At 46.4% G+C, this 21,931-nt stretch overlaps 1 protein-coding gene across 2 annotated transcripts; it reads right to left on the bottom strand.

Annotated features, from left to right (window-relative positions):
• Positions 1-524: 524 nt before the first annotated feature.
• On the bottom strand, positions 525-15,936 carry LOC129385055 (uncharacterized). 2 transcript variants are annotated; one of them, XR_011894788.1, is made up of 5 exons: positions 15,857-15,936; positions 13,441-13,587; positions 12,408-12,476; positions 5,932-6,012; positions 525-3,635 (listed from the first exon to the last, which is right to left on the bottom strand). XR_011894788.1 is itself a non-coding variant. In XM_072288272.1 (5 exons), exons 2-5 carry the CDS (start codon positions 13,491-13,493, stop codon positions 3,523-3,525), a joined length of 312 nt encoding a protein of 103 aa, XP_072144373.1. In that variant the 5' UTR covers positions 13,494-13,587; positions 15,857-15,936; the 3' UTR covers positions 1,396-3,522. The 2 variants fall into 2 exon arrangements, 1 of the variants encoding a protein (XP_072144373.1); XM_072288272.1 differs by having other exon boundaries at positions 1,396-3,635; positions 13,445-13,587.
• Between the last annotated feature and the right edge of the window lie 5,995 nt (positions 15,937-21,931).

Below are 21,931 nucleotides of genomic sequence, written 5' to 3'. Positions count from 1 at the left end.
TAAGATACATTTCTGAATACGGGGCTAGACATCTGCTTCTTCCAGAAAATGTCGAAGAAACGCCCGCCAAAACCAGGCACATTCGCAAACTTAACTAGGCAATACGAAGCTCCATAGAAAAAAAGAAGAGTGGTATTAAAAGCTTTCAGTATTTTTCTTTACTCCAAAATAGTTGCGCTCTCGTGGCTTCACTGTACAGAGATAGTGCAGCGTTAGCTACAAAGCATGAATTTCCTAACTCCATGCCAAAATAAGCTTGTAAAATTATTTAGGTGCTAGAATCCAGGGTTTGTAGCGATCCTTGAAAATCCTTTATTTCTAAAATGCCATTTTCAAGGCATTGAAAACCCTTGAAATTTTAGAAGTACTGGAAAGTCCTTAAACTTTTACACTTGGCTAGACTTAGCAGACATTGCCAAGCGCTTTTTTTCCCTTCTGCGACACTCTTTCGCATGTCACAGAAAATTGTCTCTGGAGGTAATAGAAGGAAAGCGACATCCTTAAAGTTGAAATTACAAAGGAGCTGCAGATACCAGTTTTATTCACATGGAACCGGCGACAAATGTGCTTGGAGGAGCAGAAGCAGGAAGCTCAACAGTTGAGGCATTCGAAGAGAAGCCGTGAAGAGAAAATTGAGAGCGACAGACACAATAAAAAGAAATTAGAAATGACTATTGCTTATTTGATGGTGAAAAAAGCTGAGGCAACAGATGACATCACATACACTGTCAAACCAAACAGTATTCAAAAACTGCAAACGTTGCAGGTCCAAGTAGTTAATTGTGCTATTGCAGAAAAACTTTGAGCGCTTTCTTGAAATGCTTCCTTGTGTGCGTTTAGTGGTGGGCGGTGAAAGGCAAATTAGCAGTCTTTCAGATGTTTGAAATCATTGAAATGCGATTTGTTTTGTTTTCTTTTGTTTGCATTAAAGTTAACGGTGTTCTTGAACAAGTTATTGCCTGTCCAAACTACTACACACATTGCACGAGGTCCTTGAAGTTACTGTGTCGGGGCCTCGAAAGTCCTTGAAAACCATTGAATTTTTTTCTTCAATATTGCTACGAACCCAGTAGAACAATTGTCATGGAGTAAAAACCTTGGCTGAACAGGGAACGCAGAGCACAGGAAGACTAGAAATGCAGTAGTAGGCATGGAGGGCCCTGAAAAAAATGTGCCACATCCGCTCGTCTGCCTTATGTTTCTGCACCGACTGTCGCATTTTTAATAGAAGTGCACTTTCTGTTCTACTCCAATAAACGCAACATTACGAACTCCAGTGTGGGGCAGTCCTTCAGCCAGTGCAGAACTTTTTCTGTACATCCGAGTCAGCTCTGTCATTTTTCCAGCATTGTAGTACAAGATTTGTTAAACTGGTTTAGCAGAATATGAGCAGTATACTCTTAAATTAGCTGTTTATTTGTATACACAAGTACAGGTCCTCAGTTTGGTTGCATGACAAATTGCCATACCTCAATAGATACAAGAAACAATTTTATTACAGTTTAATAAAATCCAAACAGTAATAATCACAACAATATAATGACATACATTTCTTTTGGTACGTATACAGCCCATGTCTTGGCAGTGTATAAATTCAACTATACACCGCAAGTACTGTGTCCTGACCACTATTATTCACATGTGTAAAACCATCACAGCAATTCAACAAATATCACAGTAATTAGTGACATACACTTTGTAACTGCTTTACATGAGCATAATGTATACAAATGGTCTCTGTGTACCTACACATGACTAGTGCCACCCGAGTACTATTACTCACAGGTGTAAAACCAACAAAGCAGTTCTTTAAAAAATATCACAGCGCTTAGTGACGTACATGCTGTAACTCCCTTGTAGAAACTTAATACAAACACGTGAGGACACAGAAAGCTAGCAGTGGGCATACATGGGAATACCACCGCCTCAATACTAATTCACAAGTGTAAAACCAACCAAGCAGTTCTTTAAAGGATATCACAATGCTTAGTGACATACATTTTCTAACTAGCTTATATAAGCTTTATACAAACATGAGAACATACACAAAGCTAGCGGTGCACCCGCATAGAAGTGCGGCCATCTGAACACGATTATTTGCAAGTGTAAGCTCAACAGAACAGTTCGTTATAGTGACGCACATTTTGTAACTGCCTTACACAAGCTTAGTGCAAGCACAAGAATACAGAAAAATATAAATTAAAAACATGCTCTATGCATACACAAACAGATCAACACAAATGGTAAACACCGCTTTGAAGACAAATGTGACTGTGGCAAAGCGCAGTGCTGTGCCGGTTGAAATTGCCACCCACAAAAGTATTGAGCAATGCTTAAACCACAGGAAACAAAGTGCTGAAAGACTGCGTCTCTAACGTAACTATTTTAATTCAAATTTCTTGAATATAGGGCTCGCTTGCAGATAAGGCATCTGATCCAACTGACCTGATTTTACACCTGCTACATGCATACAATGCACTCAGATATAACTGGTAATAATAATTATAAAAGGCATTTAAAAACTTGATAGTATGATGAAGATGCATGACTAGAAAAGTTCTGTCCCCCTCGTACTTGTTAAAAAGGTGTAAGTACGACACATGTTCTTTTTTTCCTCAATTTTTGCATTAATGGACAGCCGGGAACCTCGAACCGACACAAAAAAAAAGATACTGCTATGTTAATAGTGTTATGAACAATTTTTTGTGAAAGCTTTTTTACAGACAAGTTGCAGTCTCGTTTCTGGAGGTTGAGCTGTACCTTGCAAAATAACTTGAAAAGTGGTCACATGGGAGGATGACACTATATCATAATGTTAGTTTCAGTTGACTCTCTTGCCCTACAAGTCGCTGCTCACTGTGCCCAGTGATGCAACAGCAGTGTCTGTGTGATTTTCATCACACTTCTGTCCTATGCCATTCTTACCAGAGTTGGCAGCACATAGATACCCAAATTTCGATAGTGTTGCTTTCTCAGGTGGTTGCTTTTGATTTGCTCAATATCAGTTGGCACTTCACCTGCATCAAACTTCTTTTTTACCTCTTCAACAACAACATCAACAACAATCTTATGACACCTGTGTTGTCCTTCTAGTTGCCTACAAAGACCAGTCAATCTAGCAACAACACTGACAGTCTCTACTATCTTGTAATGGGGGAGAGGTGTGTCCCACCATGTGTTCCACATTGTTGTCACTATGTGGGCTGGCTGGGAGGACAACAACTGTAATATGTTTGCATTTGCATATATTAAAGTGATGCTTGTACTGTGTTATAACACCTAACTTAGTCTTGCACTTGCTGCACAATAACACTGGCTCACAGTCGTGGTGAAAAGCTTTTGTATGTTGAGCAAATGAGTTGTATCCACTACAAAAAAAGTCAGTGATAGCACACATGTTGCTCTACCAGGCCTGGTGGGGTTCCTTCTGACACTGCTGCTGATGCTGACGCGCTGCTGCTTGCCTCGTACACTGTTGCAGCTGCAGTAGACATGGCAGTCTCTGTATCTATTGCTGCCGTGTCATCTGTCATGGTAACTTCCAAGTGGTATCGGGCTCACTTCTGCAACAGAGATGTTGTTTGCCCCTTGAGGGCTCTCATGATCAGGGCCAATAATTTCGTAGGCATTGTCTCCTGCATCGAAGAACCAATAAGAACAGCACGAATTAATAAACATAGCTCTAAAAAGTACGGACATCAAGACTTAACCACAAGCTTTGCACATAAGTGACCGGGCTTAATGAATAATACTTGCAGGAGGAGTTACACAATTGTTTGTGTATATTACAGTAAAGCCTCATCAGAAGATATTTAAGAGGCACGGGAAACATGTCTCTCGAAACCAAAAATTTTGAGACACTGAGTAGCCAGACTAGATTACTTTATTATGCATCATCACTAAAGTATGTTTTAATACATCTGAAGGAATAAATGCTCAGGGTGGCTTAAAGGGCCCCTAGACCACTTCTCGACATTTTTTGAACATTTCAAATAAACACGAGTATCGAAATCAGAATGCCGTCACGATCGACGAAGCCAAATGCCAGAGTGCGTAGCACTGCCGGAGCACCACAACATGAAGAATATGACCCCGTGCGCCTCTCTGGATCTATCCTGCACCCCCCAGTTTGTCCTGACGTCACCAGGCTGTCTCTGATGATGTCACCAGTTCCCGGTGCTGTCGATTGGTCGAACGAAAGTGTACGACTTCCGGTAAGGCCTGCAAGCAAATACACACACTCCTTCCTCGTCGCGTTGCGCGCGATGCCATTGTGGGCAGCCAATGGGGGCAAAGAACAAACGCCAACAGAAGGGTCTCCCTATGAGGCTCTTCAACACGAGTCACCATACAGTTCCGTTGTATTAGCGCCACCCCTCGCAGGACGACGGGCCAGCGCGGCAGCAACAGAGCTCATTGGTGTTGGCCTGTCCCGTAACATTTGGAGGTGTACTAGGCAAGGAAAAGACGATACTGTCCTTATGGCGTGTACCAGATGAAAGAGTGAAATGAGTGGGGACTACTTTTCGATAATCAAACACACGTCGCTCCACTATTACTGCACCGTTTCGAAAAATTCTCGTGGCTACCTGTTCATTGCCTTATTGTGTAGAACTGCAACACCGCAACTAAATTTCAACCTCGGTGGTTTAGGGGCCCTTTAAAGAAGACATTCACAGCTTTTTAGTGACTGTAGATTGTGTTAGCTTCCTTCCCAACTTCTGGAATTTAAACACTTCACTTTGCAAGCCTTGTTGCTCGCAGTACCATTGAGGTGCTCTTAGGCGCTCGTCAGCTTCAACTGCCGACACTTTCTGCCCTGCACTATCCTCGTTGCCCTCCTTTTCTGGTTCATGCTAAAAGAGACATGCGCGATTGACTTGTGTAAGGATTACGTGATCTTTACGCCCTTCGGAGCACACAAGGTGCAAAAAGTGAATGTGTCTGGGTTGTGTCCCTTCGAAGTAGTGAATACTTAAAAAGTCATCCTTAGTAACAAAGGTGTCTCTTGTATACAGTATTGTTAATGTGGCAAACATCGGAAAACCAACCAAACCATTTTCAGATGTCTCTTACAACCAAGTGCATCTTGTAATGAGATTCTACTGTACTGAATATTTTTCAACTATGGATCATATGCATGTACATATAGTCACAAAGACATGTTGTGTGGAATGGCGAATCGGGAAACAGTTCGTACTCTTACTTTTTGTCCCTAACATAAGCAGCTGATAACAATATGATAAAAAAGCAGGCAATGAGGCTAGAATGGAACATAATCCTTCAGCTCTAAACAGTTTTTTGGGCCCACATCATTCCCTCATATGACATAAGGAAACAACTTGATAGCAGTAATGGCTGCATGTGATCCGAGTTGATTGAAACAAACTATACGTAAGGTTGTCTGGATGTAATTTTATCAGAGTGCTTTTTAGATGTCCTGCTGGTGATCCTGGCTGCGCGATGCTTCTCATGCTTTTTGGCACGATTCCTTTTTTTCCACTCCACTTTTTTTTCAGATTTTCTCCCCTTTCCCTTCCCCCTTGTGTAAAATAGCACACTTGAAGTATCAAATCTGTTGAACTAACGTGTGTATCAAACCTGTTAACATGTGTGCTTCTCTGTGGTCTGTGTTGTATTTTTGCGCTGCACAATTCAATTCAAGATGAAAGATGGAACGTCCCTGCCTTTAGTTTGTGTGTGTGTGTGTCTCTCTCATGTTTTGAAATATATGTACATTCAGGAGTGCCTGCATGCCCTTCTCTCCTGCTCCAGTGACGAAAAGGAGAGCCTGTTTATGTACCATAGTAAAAAATTCAATGGTTTTCGCTGTGCCCATTACATCCCTTATCATATGGATCTGTCACAATACAGAGTAGCAGTGGTCCATAATACTAGCCCATCCCAACATAATTATAAATTAACACATACCGACACGCTGCGAAACAGCTGTTGCAAAGCCGCTGGTGAAGGCAATTTCCGCAGCACTGCAGCGGTACAGCCGAGCTCCACCTGTATAGTGACAAATCCATATGCATGTTAGCAACTCAGTAGTTGCTGATGGTTTCATAAGCTTTACACTACACAATAAAGTAATCTAGACAACTTTGTTGGAACAAATGCAAATAATTAGGACACCACTTAAACACTAACACGATTAATTGCCCCCAATCTCTCACTCACTAAGGGATAATACTACTGAAACATCGGTGGAGAGCTCAGATTAACACAGCCCATAAAGGACAAGCGTTCTTTGAGGAAAACAGCTATAACAGCGGTTAGTTTTCTTGATCATTTTATGTGGTAGCTTTGATTTAAATGTCATGCAGTACTATAAAATACGAAGTGCCGCATTTCTAGCAGCAGAGGGCGTCGTCAGGCTCATGGTACAACAGATTTTTGCACTGTTTGTCAGTGAGCCGACACATACAAAGAAAACCGAATTCACACATACATATACAGTGTCAAGTGCACTTCTCCTTCTGAAAACGCAGCCACCAGTTCCAATGTTGCTGAAAGGAAAGGTTATATAAAGTGCGAGACTGCATGGAACTGCCACTTATGACTGTATATGTATGGTCTGCTGATTGCAGAGGTAGTCACATGCTATTTCTAGTCTCTTTTAGAAGCATTACTAAAGAATAAATTAAAATCTATTCATAAGTCACGAATTTCATGCATCCACAGTTTGGCTAAATAACCTGCGAGAAAAAGACATGTTTACCTGGAATAGCAACCTTTTTTCCTGCTGCAAAACTTTCCTTCGAATTAATGAAATAACTTTACAGCGTCATAATGCGTTTCTCGCAACTACTTGCCGGCAGTGGTGAGTTAGTGTTTATATCCGACTCATTGGGCGACAATACTGCCAAACACAAATGCTTCACGAACACGAGAACACGTCCCTCGCAGAGAATAGCAACCATATATGCCTCTGTGAGACATGATCGCACCTTTGTGGTGTTGTAATCGTACCGCTGGCACGAGTTGTTGGGGTCTCGGTGCTGACGCCCGTTATTGCCAATGGGTCGCAAGCCCCAAGGGTAGCGTTGGCCTGGCGGCCTGGGGCACTGGAAGCATCCGAAGGTCCCGGCAAAGCATGAGAAGACTGGTAACAGAACAACTTGTTTATTCTAACATAGCAAAAGAGCGGCCGGTCAGGTCGACCGGAGTGGAGAGACGGGAGAGCACGTAACTCAACAGTACAAATCGGAGCCTCTGCTCTGGCGTCCGGGGGCAGCTGCTCTTATACCCTCGGCGTCGCGGTCCAAAAGGGAAGGAGGGAAGGTCACGGGATGAAGGTCACGGGACGGCGCAGCAGGGGCCCACGACGGCGCGAGCGGTTGAGCCGAGAGACCTCCAGGCCCCTCCTTCGGGGAACTCCGCTCCCCGGCTGCCGCGCTTTGACAAGCGAGGGCACACACACACACACGCACACACGAAGACACGTGGCACTGAAACACGCCTGGACACGCTTGGCGGGTAGGCGTCGCGGCGGCGTCGGATGGGCCAAAATGTCCGCCGCTTTGAACAAAGCCCCGGCGTCCGTTGCATCCGCGCCGGCATTACCGCGCGTTGTAGGCGAAACGTAACAGACCGCCCCGCCGGGGGAAGGAGATCCCGATGGTCAGGGGACTGCATCCGCTGTCCGGAGGGATGTCGCTCGATGATGCTCATAACCGAAGTTGGGCGTCCCTGGGCGTTTCTTGAGCGCAGCGCACAGAGAAGGCCTCGTTCTCACGTTCAGGTGCACACAGGACACTGCAAAGTGACTTCGGGAGAGGTGACATTTTTGTTCTCGTTTCCGGCAAGCGTTAGAACCACGCCTGAAAGTCAACCGCTCAGTCAGCAAGCACGGCACAACCCTCACTAAGCCCTGCCAGGCTCTTTCCCCTTTTATACTGCTGCCTAGTTCCTTACAGTAGTTTAGCAGCACTCAGAACGCGTCCATAAATCGGAAAAATTGCACTAAAAAGCACATCATCACTTTGAAACACTACACAAAAGCAATAAGTTAAAAAAAAATCCTGCCTCAGGAAGAAAAACATCAGTAACAAGCAATTTTGAGGCTGATTCCCACGTTAGGGGCTTCGACTTAAGCCATCGGCGTTACCGTTGAGACTCCCCTTTTTGTAACGCACCTCAAAGGAATATTGTTGCAAAGCGAGGCTCCAGCGCAGGAGGCGGCCATTTTTGGGAGAGATGGTCTGCAGCCATTGGAGAGGGCAGTGATCCGTTTCAATGATAAACCTCGAGCCAGCTAGGTAACATGACAATTTCTGAACGGCCCACACGATACACGCACACTCTTTCTCGGTGGCGCTATACGCCTGCTCACGACTCGTCAGCTTACGACTAGCATACAGGACGGGGTGTTCTACTTCTCCATTTTCCCGTTGGCACAGTACAACGCCCATGCCTCGCTCACTAGCATCACACTGAACAACGAACCCTTTTGTGTAGTCGGGCGATCGTAGCACCGGCTGGCTTGTTAGGGCGCTCTTTAGGGCGCTAAAAGCTCTTTCCTTCGTCTCCTCCCAGACGACTGTTTGCGGCTCTGTCTTTCTTAGAGCATCCGTCAAGGGAGCCGCGATATCAGAGTACCTGGGGATGTACCTCTGATAGTAGCCGGCGACACCTAAGAACGACCGAATATCGGTCTTCGTGCGCGGTCGCGGGAAGTCTCGCACAGCGGCCACCTTTATTTCAGAGGGGCGGCGACGACCCCGACCAATCACGTGTCCGAGGTAGACAACCTCGGCCTGTGCTAACTGGCACTTGGGAGCCTTGACTGTCAAGCCCGCATCGCGCAGGCGGGTTAGCACTGCCCGCAAGTGCGCCATATGTTCCGGCCAGGATGCGGAGAATATCGCTACGTCGTCTAGATACGGTAAAGCGAATTCTTGCTGTCCCCGCAACACTTTATCCATGAGGCTTGAAAAGCAGTATGGCGCGTTCTTCAAACCAAAACTCAAAACTTTAGGACGGAATGTCCCCATGGGTGAAATGAACGCCGCATACCTACTAGCCTCTTCTGTAAGTGGAACCTGCCAATAGCCCCTGACAAGATCTAGGGTGGAAATAAACTGAGCGCTACTCACTCTCTCAAGGCGCTCCTCGATGTTAGGGATCGGATAAATTTGATCCTTAGTGATGGAATTAAGCCTGCGGTAGTCGACGCAAGGACGAGGTTCCTTGCCCGGTACCTCAACTAAAATCAAAGGGGAGGTATAATCACTCTCACCCGCTTCAATAACACCGAGCTGTAGCATTTTCTTTACCTCAGCCTCCATAATATCGCTCTGGCGGGGTGACACCCGGTACGCCTTGGATCGTACTGGCTCTGGGGAGGTAAGTTCTATGTCATGAGTAAGGACAGAAGTCCTACCAGGCCTCTCAGAGAACAGACCTTGAAACTCTTGTAAGAGCTGGTGTAGTTCGGTTTTCTGCTCAGGCGACAGCGATGCTTTACTTATTAAGTCACTAATGACTTGATCGGTGTCTTTCCTGTTCGTCACTGAGCCTAGTCCCGGAAGCTCGACCGGAAGCTCTTCTAACTTTCCCGCATCGGGAATTTCCTCTCCAGTATCTGGTGCCTTTAACGCTACAGGCTCAATTTTATCCCGTTCGGGCGTGCTCTGAATACTAGCTTGCTGCGCCTCTGACCCTTTTTCATCGTTCAACAACGTCGGCCCCGCAACTACCGCCTTTGCAGCGAGCTCCCGAACCTTCGATCTGGTTAAGGCCTGAACGCTAGCCTCCCCAAACAAAAGCCCCTTCTCGCGCAGGAGGTGATCGGACCTGTTCGAAAATAGGTACGGGTACTGGGGGGGCAGCATAGATGACACTGCGGCCTCCGTCTCAAGTGCTCCGAAAGGTCCTTCAATAAGCACTTTTGCTACCGGCAGACGCACGCTATGAGCTTCCACTGCTTGCTTGATCCATGTGCACTCGCCCGTGAACATATCGGGTTCTACGTAAGAGGGGTGAACTACATCCATCGTAGCTGCGGTATCGCGAAGCACTCGGCACTCTTTCCCGTTCACGAGGAGGTCTCGCATGTAAGGCTCGAGAAGCTTGATGTTCTCGTCAGTGCTGCCTAATGAAAAAAACACGACTTTTGGTTTTGTTTCTGGGCACTGCGCCGAAAAGTGACCCGGCTTCTGGCACGTATAACACAGGCGCGCTTGCCTCGCCTCGAACCGCTTTCTGCGTTCGGCTTCGGCTGCCGCCGTCTCCTTACGTTCGGTCGGACACTGCGCCGAAAAGTGACCCGGCTTCTGGCACGTATAACAAACGCGCGCTTGCCTCATCTCGAACCGCTTTCTGCGTTCGGCTTCGGCTGCCGCCGTCTCCTTACGTTCGGTCGGACTGCTTTCACTCGCATCCGCACTACGTGTGTCCCCCTTTGCTCTCATGGGCGTGAACTTTGGCCTCTCAAACTTGGAGCCAAATTCACCCTTTTGACCGTCCTTAGCTCCACGAGCCCGACGCGTCACAAACTCCTCGGCTAACTCAGCGGCTCTAGCCACCGTACTAACGTCTGGCCTATCCAAGACCCAGTACCGCACGTTCTCAGGTAACCGACTATAAAACTGTTCTAGCCCGAAACACTGCAGAACTTTCTCGTGGTCACCAAACGCTTTCTCTTCTTTGAGCCACTCCTGCATGTTTGACATAAGCCTGTACGCAAACTCTGTATATGACTCACTTTTGCCTTTCTCATTTTCCCGAAACTTCCGACGGAACGCCTCCGCTGACAGCCGGTACTTTTTTAGCAGACTCGATTTCACTTTGTCGAAATCCTCTGCCTCCTCTCTCTCCAAGCGAGCGACTACGTCGGCCGCCTCGCCGGGTAACAAAGTGAGCAAGCGCTGTGGCCACGTTTCCCGAGAGAACCCCTGCTTCTCGCACGTTCGCTCAAAGTTAACCAGGAACAAACCAATGTCCTCTCCAAGCTTAAACGGCCGCATCAGGTCAGTCATTTTGAACAATACTCGTTCTCCTGCACCGTGTGCCTGACTTCCATTACGAGCGCGTTCCATCTCTAACTCGAGACGCTTCATTTCCAAAGCGTGTTGACGGTCACGCTCTTCCTTTTCTTTCTCTTTTTGTTCTTTAAGTTCACGCTCCTGTTTCTCTTTTTGTTCTTTAAGTTCGCGCTCCTGTCTTTTTGCCGTCTCCCTTTCCTCAATGGTCTCAAGGCATTCCGACAGCTCGTCATCCTCAGCTTCTAACTCAAGAATAGCCCTTAGCAGTTCTGGTTTTCTGAGTTTGTCTGAGACATCCAGACCCAACTCTCTCGCAAGCTCCAACAATTTCGGTTTGCGCAACGACTTCAAATCCATGGCTGCTCTGAATGCTGCTTTCTCTACTGCCTACTATTGTCTTGCCGCAAACTAACCCGGTAGCAACGACAACCACAATTACCAGCTCTGTTTCTAACACTAACAAAAGCCTGGCAAAACTCAGAAGAAGAAAGTCCCGCACTCACCAAACCTTGCAGCCAAGACTTCAGCGCAGTCGTTCCGCTGCAGGCAACCAGTCATCACACAGGGCTCGTTGCACTGCTCCCGGATGGTCGTTGAGCTGCTCAGCATACAGTCAACCGCATCTCTTCGCTGCTGGCCTCCGTTGTCGCGATCTCACCGCTGGCAACCAGATGTTGTAATCGTACCGCTGGCACGAGTTGTTGGGGTCTCGGTGCTGACGCCCGTTATTGCCAATGGGTCGCAAGCCCCAAGGGTAGCGTTGGCCTGGCGGCCTGGGGCACTGGAAGCATCCGAAGGTCCCGGCAAAGCATGAGAAGACTGGTAACAGAACAACTTGTTTATTCTAACATAGCAAAAGAGCGGCCGGTCAGGTCGACCGGAGTGGAGAGACGGGAGAGCACGTAACTCAACAGTACAAATCGGAGCCTCTGCTCTGGCGTCCGGGGGCAGCTGCTCTTATACCCTCGGCGTCGCGGTCCAAAAGGGAAGGAGGGAAGGTCACGGGATGAAGGTCACGGGACGGCGCAGCAGGGGCCCACGACGGCGCGAGCGGTTGAGCCGAGAGACCTCCAGGCCCCTCCTTCGGGGAACTCCGCTCCCCGGCTGCCGCGCTTTGACAAGCGAGGGCACACACACACACACGCACACACGAAGACACGTGGCACTGAAACACGCCTGGACACGCTTGGCGGGTAGGCGTCGCGGCGGCGTCGGATGGGCCAAAATGTCCGCCGCTTTGAACAAAGCCCCGGCGTCCGTTGCATCCGCGCCGGCATTACCGCGCGTTGTAGGCGAAACGTAACAGTGGTCAAAATGTACATTAGAACGACATCACCATCTCAGTAAAAAAAAAAAGCCTCCGTACAAGGCAGCCGCCAACTGCATAATGTGAAATTGCAACTGATGTCCACTTACTGGTGGCCTGTGTTTGAGTCACTTTTGGCAGTTGACTGGGTGCTGAGAAATGCACGTGCTGGGTTGTCCCTGCAAGGCATACAGGGTTATGTCAAACGTTGAAAATATATATATGCCGGCATTTCATCAGTCGCAAAACAAACGAGTGAACTAATAAACAACTGTAATGTAAACAGAGTACACATCATAAGATAGGCTGTCAACTGTTAATGCATTACGCAAAAAACCTAATGCATAGGAAAGACTATATGTATACACACGAAGCTGACACACAATTTAATTCGCTCTAGGTTTTTCCGTGCAGTATATTCAAATTATTATGTCTCGTGGTTAGAGCAAAATTAGTGTAAATTACGAACTAAATTATCTACCCTGGAAACTTTTCTTCAATATGCCCCTGTGCGCGCTTCGAACGAGTAGCGTTGTAAAATTTACGTACATGGCATTTAACATAGTTGCTGAACACTGATTTCCTTTGCCCTGTGTCGTGTACAGTGAGCTACATATATCTGCCCCCCCCCCCCTTTTTTTGTACTAGCCATACTGCGCGCCACTGCACCTATACGCACGTCAATAAACCTCACGACACAGAAATAAAAAAAGCGCCAATCACCCATGCCTGCATGTTGTAGTGGGCCTAACCTAACCAAGCATGGGCTGTTGCTTTTTATAGTAAACAAAGGCACCGTGCTCATTGCAAGTATGTATCATGTCGCTAAGCAAATATGCAATTTCATTGTACCACTATTTTTTTTATCACATGGATATATCTGTTGAGAGGCAAGACAAAAAGCAGTCACTTCTCAGAACTAATCAGCTTTCTTAAAACACATTTTTAACTTTTCAATGACACTTGCTGCTATGTGTTTGTCTCCAGAGAGCATACTTGATTTGACTTTCCAATCAGAGACATTACATAAATATACCATGTTAAGATGACTGCCTGGAGCACGTGAGAATTTTCATCTTCGTGTAACATACTGTATCTTGATTTTGTTGACATTTGGTCAAATGGTACACCCAATATACCCACATACTAGTTTTCTTGTCCAAATAACATGCCAATGTAGTTTGATTTTTTGGCATTGGCTCCTCTGCACTACGTGAAGTCGCGCTGCACTGGCTCTTTCACATCCTCGTGTCCTTGCAGCTGCCTTCTTGCGTTATATAAAGCGGGTGCCTGAAAAATATCGTATGCAAAAGTCAACACAAGGGCATGGTGCAAAACAACATCAAGACAGTCAAGGCCATGGCAATAAAAAAGTCTTAGCTCTTAGTCTTCCTAGTGAAATGCATGCAAAACATCCAAATGACTGCAACAGTCAACTGCTAAACTAACTTCAATTTTTAGATTTAAGCAAAAAAACAAATAAACCACAGTTCATCCTTGTTTTTCATGAATGTTAGAATACTCCTGCTAATGAATAGAATATTGGTCATTTTCAGACGTCATAGGTCTGTCATGAGTCTGGTGTATCGCAAACACCACTTGTGACACATCCTAAGCACCTGCCCAGTGTGCCCCCCCCCCCCCGGACCATTCCTGGTTGTGCCACTGCTGAAGCAATAATTTGAGGATTATAGCTGCAAACACGATGCTCAGTAGGGATGAAAATATTGTCCTTCAGCTCAATGGATATATGGATGTGCCTATAAAAAAAGGGCAACAAGGCTTGTTATGGCAAGCTTACCCACATTTCAATACTAACAAGTTCACTGCGGCCTGCATCTAAGCTTACTAAAAGGCATGAACTTATTTTCATGCATGAGGTGCGCAGTGGAGTTCATTTCTGACAGACCCGACTACTGCTGCAGTTTGAAATCTAGCATTTTACATTCTTGTAGGCATGTAAAAGTTGCAGTTAAACCGCAGTTATTAGTTTATTACACCAACCTATTGTTCTGTGTACGACAGACTGGTAACACGGAATTAAAGCAACATTTTATTTTGATATTTTATTTCTCTACTAAAAATATTCAAGCGATAAACACATCTTGATCTGCCATGCTACAGCAAAATGCACACATTACGCTTGTAACCCCCAGAGGAAGGCTGATTTAGCTGTTCATATGACATAACTCTGACACGCCAACTCATATTAGCAAATGCACAGGCATGTCCAAAACAATAAGCGTATGCAAAGCGCCCCTGCAATTGTAATTCCACACAGCAGCCGTTATATTCGATGCCGATGCGTAACTAGGTGCTCGACAATTCACCGAGTTCGTAGACATAAGCATCCTTTCAGTTTCGCACCGTGCACGAAAACCGCAACAGGAGACAAAACCAGACCTATAATCACACCATTTCAACATGAGCAAAAACAGTTCGGTCTTAGGGATAAACACTGTGAGAGCGATTTAGTGCGCGACGGCGACGAGCGACGGCTTCGAGCGACAAAACGGGCCGTCGCTTGAACAGATGGCTCGGTTCTCGAAATCTAGAAATCGTCGCTCGTCGCCCAGAAGTGCTATGAGCGACTAGCCAATAGCGCGAAGCCGGAACTGGATGTACATACATCGCTCAAATACTACCGATTGTCGCGCGGAACGAGCAAATGATTCAATTTTTATACGTGCAAGGATAAGAACGTACTGCAAGACCACCGGAAATATTTTATGCTACTTTTTATAGTAAAATACATCAACGTAAATTACTAAAGCACGCGTCACGCGTGACTGCAGCCCTCATGCCGGCAACACCGGGGAGGCGTCGCTCAAAATCGTCGCTCGCACGGAGTACGACTTGTAGGCGACGAGCGAACGCGACAGCCATCTCCGTCGCGTCGCTTGTAGCTGCCGCGCGCAAGATCGCTTATATGGGGTTTATACTTTTTTCAGCATAAAACATGAATTCCTCATGCGTTTTCAGTAAGTTCAAGATAACGCGCCCAAGTGACCTCTTGCAGCATGCAGCTGAATGCCTGCGGCAAAGTTTCTAACTAGCACTGGTGCTGCACGTAACTTCAGTGGTCGCAGATTCCCCCTGCGCGAGACACCGTCAAGCGCGCGGTTTATTTATTAAAAAAAAGCATGCTGCCAGCAAAATGACGCCTTCTGTTATGTGATTCCTTAGTTCAACAGCGTTCCGTACACAGTAGACTGCCAAACTGAATAAATTCAAACACACAAAACGCACGCTAATCACGCTCCGCATAGGCTCGGAATCACGGGCTGGTGAACTAACCATTTTAAGTGTCCTCTCGCCTGGCGTCTTATTGAACATACCATAGTTCTGGCAGCGTTTGCGATTTTTAAAGCTCTTACGGACAGCGGCAAAGTGATAAAATCACATGCAGTTATCGCGACGACTGGCTTTTTCGATTGACATCGAGAGACAGCGCGTGCGCCTAGTCCTTTGTCAATCGCGTCGGCTAAGCGCAGCGACGACTTCCTGGCGATAGCATGACATATACGGAGAATGTGCACCTAAGTTAGAATTCACTTACCGTGGAGGATTTGTTGTTATATCCAAGGCATGACGAACGACTGTCGTGTTTTCGTGGCGGCGCGAGATGGCTGACACACGAAATCCCTCGGCTGGCCTTTGCTCGCTGGACGGATCTTCTTTCTCCAGTGCTGTGTTGTTCCGCGATCGTGAGCGCGCGCGCGCGCGGTGGAGCCACTCCGAGTGAAAAAGTAGAGCGCTCGCTACGCGTTTCTTTGAACTGCGGCGGCCTGTTCTCTTAGAAGCAAAACGATGTGTTCTTTGCTCAGCGTGCATGAATGATACATTGCCATGTTCGGGGCCAGCCACCTACAGTTGAAGCAGAAGATTACGCTACGTTTTGTTTTCTATTGCCGCAAGAGTCTCTCTTTTCTATTGTCGCAAGAGTCTTTTTACTCTCTCTCTCTGAAGGGGAGAGTGAAAAGCACATTTCACTCTCTCCTTGGTGACAGAGTGAACAATGCATTTCACTCTCCTCGACATTTTGCGAGAGTAAAACGACGCTTTGAAGAGTGAACCGGCAGCTTCACTCCTGCGATACCCTCCCTAGTTTTTAGAGTGTATGGGAAGGCTGGAAATGCAATGAAGTCGTGCAAATTCACCGACGATTGAAGCAACAATATCCCTTCGATTGTTGTTCAAGCTTTATGTTAGGGGCATGGAGAAACGACTGGAAAGCATTGAATTAGGCTTTAATCTGTCTTACATCCGTAGCAAAGGATGCAACAGAAGGTCACCGGGGCTGATGTATGCGGACGCTATGTCGTACTAGTGGTAGTAGCAGACAGTGGAAGGGATTTACAGAGACTTGCAATTATAAGTAGCAATGCAGCGAGAAATCAAAGGCCTTAGGCTTAGTACGGAGAAATCGGAAATTATAATCTATAATCAAGAGACGCGCGATGACATGGTGTCAACTCAACAGGAAGTCGTAACTATAGACAAGCAATATAACTACCTGTGTGTATACACAAACGAGGGAAAGACTTACCCTAGCGTTCGTCAAGATAATTTAAAAATGAAATGAAAAAATGATAGAGACCAAAGTGGCGGGGAAAAAAGCCGCCCTCTTTGTATCCGAGCGCCTCGTGAAACTTCCCACGACCTTCTCGCTGGTTCCAGGAACTCTCTAGAAATCATTCAGCCTCGGAGCACGCCATAGAAAAGCAACCCCAACCCACACCTACACGTGAGAGCACGCCATTAGCGGCTTTCGGTCTAATCAATCGTTGCGTGGAACACTTGCCCGTCGTCGTCAGATGAGGTTGCCTCAGCAGAGAGTGAAAAAAAACACACATCAGTAAAGGCGGATGGGGGAGGGAAGCTGTAGCTGACGCTTACGAGCCAACGACTCCTCAGATAACCGCTGGCCCAGGCTCCGTGTACTGGCTCCTATAAGGGAAGCGACAGGAAAGGGGGAAGTGGGAAAAGTAGTCGGTAGCGCTTTCACGCGTCGGCGATGAAATGAATTGTTTCCGGTGAGTGATTTCCAATGAAACACGAAGCGTTCAATCGCTTTCTAACCCTTTCTGTTCCTTCCGCGAGGAGCTTCCCCTCTCACCAATCGATCTGTGACCTCTCAGCACGGCCGCAAAGCTTGGCACGATTGTCAGCAAGCGACTCCGCTTCCATCCCTCGCTCCGCGCAAGTACACTTTACACACTCCTGTTGATCGATTTCGTAACTTGCGAAACGCGCGCAGTCGACGGCAAAGTATGCGATAAGAATCTAGTATTTCTCGATGCGTGAACTCTAGAGAGAAAGGCAGAACGGGTTGCTTTGAAGTAAATATAGTTACATGAACATATGAAGAAAAAAAATTGCAGCGGCCTTTTCTAACCTCATAAAATCCCAAACTATTTCCGAGTGAAGCTATTTACATCGAGCCGTTCCAATTACAATTGCAGTTGCCTGTGTAAACCACGTGGCTGTACTTCACAAACGCTGCAGTATACGACTGGTCCGCTTAAAATCTTGCCCGCATACAACGCCGTCGACTACTTGTTAGGGAAATTTTACAAAATTAATTCACTGGCGTTTCAATTCGCCAGAGCATTGGCTATACTCACCCCCCCCTCTTATTTTTTTTCCAGCTAAATTTGAATTAGGTTACGTTCAAAGTTCTTCCATGGCAGCGTGCTAAGTTTCGCATTGTTCGCAAAACACACTACAACGCTTCGTAGCCCTTGCATGTATATTTCATTGTGAAAGCCGCAATTAACCCACTTTAAGCTTCTTCCACTCATCTTCAATTACGTAACCCTTACGGACGGACGATGCCCTCTCGGTGAGCGCAAATTTCCCCTCATCTTTTAAGAGGTTCAATACTTACAAGCATTTGTCTCGCAAACCATATTTATTTCAAGGAAATTTTCCACGTCTCAATAATTTCTCTCGTCGTATTCGAGTGCTGATTGCCGTGTTATAGTTTGTTAACGAAGCTTTCCCTGAAGTCTAAATATTTTAAGGCAGTTTTCCTAGTCTCTAAAGCCGCTCGAGTTCGCTCTTCTCCTCGGGCAGCCATTTTTCCAAGAAAGTATGCCTTCTGAAAGTAAACCGACTATCGCGGACAACATGAGTCGGTTTCCACGTAAGTGTGAGGCTCGGAACAGGAGCTGTGGCGCTTGAAAATAGCCTGGGGCCTGACGAACCAACCGACTGAGCTATCTTTCCGGGCAACATCGAAGGGTCACGAGTTCAAATCACCTGTTATGTTCCTTCCCCCCCCCCTTTTTCTTTGTTTTTTTCCTTTCTTTTTAATGTGTTTTCCTTTATTTTAACACTGCACGGGAACCCTCCTAAAATAAAAAAAAGAAAGATATATATCTTCAATTATGTATGGCCTCACATGTGCAGGTCATAAATACCAGGTTCTCTAGCCGAGTGCCATCCGTGCGGTATAACCGAGCTCAGATTGGTCCACCTTGACTGATAAAATAGGGCGCCACTGTATATTAAATGAGGCGTACAACTCCTGCGGGACCCGCCGTGGTTACTCAGTGGCTATGGTGTTAGACTGCTGAGCACGAGGTCGCGGGATCGGATCCCGGCTACGGCGGCCGCATTTCGATGGGGGCGAAATGCGAAAACACCCGTGTACTTAGATTTAGGTGCACGTTAAAGAACCCCAGGTGGTCGAAATTTCCGGAGTCCTCCACTACGGCGTGCCTCATAATCAGAAAGTGGTTTTGTCACGTAAAATCCCACAATTTAATTTTTAAATTTAACTCCTGCGGGGACGGTAGAGTATCCGCCTCCCGTGCAAGAGGACCGTGATTCAAATCCTGGGCCGCACAATTCTCCACCGGAAAATACCAGAAAAAAAACAACAACCGTGTGTTGAGAAAATTGCACAAACAGGCCTGGAGTGCGGCCTGATCCCGGTGACCAGAACCGGTAACGCACTCTCTCACCAGAGCAGGATTGGCCACCCTGGTGCAGTACTTGGCCGCAACCTCCTATATGAACACAACAATCAAACCACGGCCCTCAGTCCCCAGCAGCTGCGAAGCAACTGACCACGGCGGTGGTCAGACCTGCGACGCTGCAGAGGGTGCTAAGAATCCCTGGCTCCGGACAGGCCGCCATTGGAATATGAACCTGGCAACGTTTAACGCTAGAACGTTATCTAGTGAGGCGAGTCTAGCAGTGCTATTGGAGGAATTAGAGGGCAGTAAATGGGATATAATAGGGCTCAGTGAAGTTAGGAGGCCAAAAGAAGCATATACAGTGCTAAAAGCAGGCACGTCCTGTGCTACCGGGGCTTAGCAGAGAGACGAGAACTAGGAGTCGGATTCCTGATTAATAAGAACATAGCTGGCAACATACAGGAATTCTATAGCATTAACGAGAGGGTGGCATGTCTTGTTGTGAAACTTAATAAGAGGTACAAAATGAAGGTTGTACAGGTCTACGCCCCTACATCTAGTCATGATGACCAGGAAGTCGAAAGCTTCTATGAAGACGTGGAATCGGCGATGGGTAAAGTCAAAACAAAATACAGTATACTGATGGGCGATTTCAATGCCAGGGTAGGCAAGAAGCAGGCCGGAGACAAGTGAGTGGGGGAATATGGCATAGGCTCTAGGAATAGCAGAGGAGAGTTATTGGTAGAGTTTGCAGAACAGAATAATATGCGGATAATGAATACCCTTTTCCGCAAGCGGGTTAGTCGAAAGTGGACGTGGAGGAGCCCGAATGGTGAGACTAGAAATGAAATCGACTTTATACTCTGCGCGAACCCTGGCATCATACAAGATGTAGACGTGCTCGGCAAGGTGCGCTGCAGTGACCATAGGATGGTAAGAACTCGAATTAGCCTTGACTTGAGGAGGGAACGGAAGAAACTGGTACATAAGAAACCAATCAATGAGTTAGCGGTAAGAGGGAAACTAGAGGAATTCCGGATCAAGCTACAGAACAGGTATTCGGCTTTAACCCAGGAAGAGGACCATAGTGTTGAAGCAATGAACGACAATCTTATGGGCATCATTAAGGAGTGCGCAATAGAAGTCGGTGGTAACGCCGTTAAACAGGAAAGCAGTAAGCTATCGCAGGAGACGAAAGATCTGATCAAGAAACGCCAATGTATGAAAGCCTCTCACCCTACAGCTAGAATAGAACTGGCAGAACTTTCCAAGGTAATCAACAAGCGTAGACAGCGGACATAAGGAACTATAATATGGATAGAATTGAACAGGCTCTCAGGAACGGAGGAAGCCTAAAAGCAGTAAAGAAGAAACTAGGAATAGGCAAGAATCAGATGTGTGCGTTAAGAGACAAAGCCGGCAATATCGTTACTAATATGGATGAGATAGTTCAAGTGGCTGAAGAGTTTTATAGAGGTTTATACAGTACCAGTAACACCCACGACGATAAGGTGAGAGAGAATAGTCTAGAGGAACTTGAAATCCCACAAGTAACACCGGAAGAGGTAAAGAACGCCTTGGGAGCTATGCAAAGGGGGAAGGCAGCTGGGGAGGATCAGGTAACAGCAGATTTGTTGAAGGATGGTGGGAACACTGTCCTAGAAAGGTTGGCTACCCTATATACACAATGCCTCATGACCTCGAACATGCCGGAATCTTGGAAGAACGCTAACATAATCCTAATCCATAAGAAAGGGGACGCCAAAGACATGAAAAATTATAGACCGATCAACTTACTGTCCATTGCCTACAAAGTATTTACTAAGGTAATCGCAAATAGAATCAGGAATACCTTAGACTTCTGTCAACCAAAGGACCAGGCAGGATTCCGTAAAGGCTACTCAACAATAGACCATATTCACACTATCAATCAGGTGATAGAGAAATATGCGGAATATAACCAACCCTTATATATAGCCTTCATTGATTACGAAAAAGCATTTGATTCAGTCGAAACCTCAGCAGTCATGAAGGCACTACGGAATCAGGGTGTAGATGAGCCATATGTAAAGATACCGGAAGCTATCTATAGCGGTTCCACAGTCACCGTAATCCTCCCTCAAAGAAAGCAACAACATCCCAATAAAGAAAGGCGTCAGACAGGGAGATACGATATCTCCAATGCTATTCACAGCATGTTTACAGGAGGTATTCAGAGACCTGGAGTGGGAAGAATTGGGGATAAAAGTTGATGGAGAATACCTTAGCAACTTGCGATTCGCTGATGATATTGCCTTGCTTAGTAACTCAAGAGACCAATTGCAATGCATGCTCACTGACCTGTAGAGGCAAAGCAGAAGGGTGGGTCTGAAAATTAATCTACAGAAAACTAATGTTTAAGAGCCTCGGAAGAGAACAGCACTTTACGATAGGCAGCGAGGCACTGGAAGTGGTAAGGGAATACATCTACTTAGGGCAGGTAGTGACCACGGATCCGGATCATGAGACTGAAATAACCAGAAGAATAAGAATGGGCTGGGGTGCGTTTGGCAGGCATTCTCAAATCATGAACAGCAGGTTGCCACTATCCCTCAAGAGGAAAGTGTATAACAGCTGTGTCTTACCAGTACTCACCTACGGGGCAGAAACCTGGAGGCTTACGAAAAGGGTTCTGCTGAAATTGAGGACGACGCAACGAGCCATGGAAA

Source organism: Dermacentor andersoni, chromosome 5 (genome assembly GCF_023375885.2).
Source record: "Dermacentor andersoni chromosome 5, qqDerAnde1_hic_scaffold, whole genome shotgun sequence".
In the NCBI taxonomy this organism is placed as follows: domain Eukaryota; kingdom Metazoa; phylum Arthropoda; class Arachnida; order Ixodida; family Ixodidae; genus Dermacentor; species Dermacentor andersoni.
The sequence above is the reverse complement of the archived record's forward strand: the minus strand, read 5'-3'. Positions and strand labels throughout refer to the sequence as shown.

Excerpts from the sequence above, each read along its gene's own strand:
- LOC129385055 (XM_072288272.1), bottom strand. The coding sequence starts at position 13,493 with ATGCCAAAAAATCAAACTACATTGGCATGTTATTTGGACAAGAAAACT. Across the intron at positions 12,477-13,444 it reads TTATTTGGACAAGAAAACTA|GGACAACCCAGCACGTGCAT; the intron begins GTATGTGGGTAT and ends TATGCCTTGCAG. Across the intron at positions 6,013-12,407 it reads GACTCAAACACAGGCCACCA|GTGGAGCTCGGCTGTACCGC; the intron begins GTAAGTGGACAT and ends GTCACTATACAG.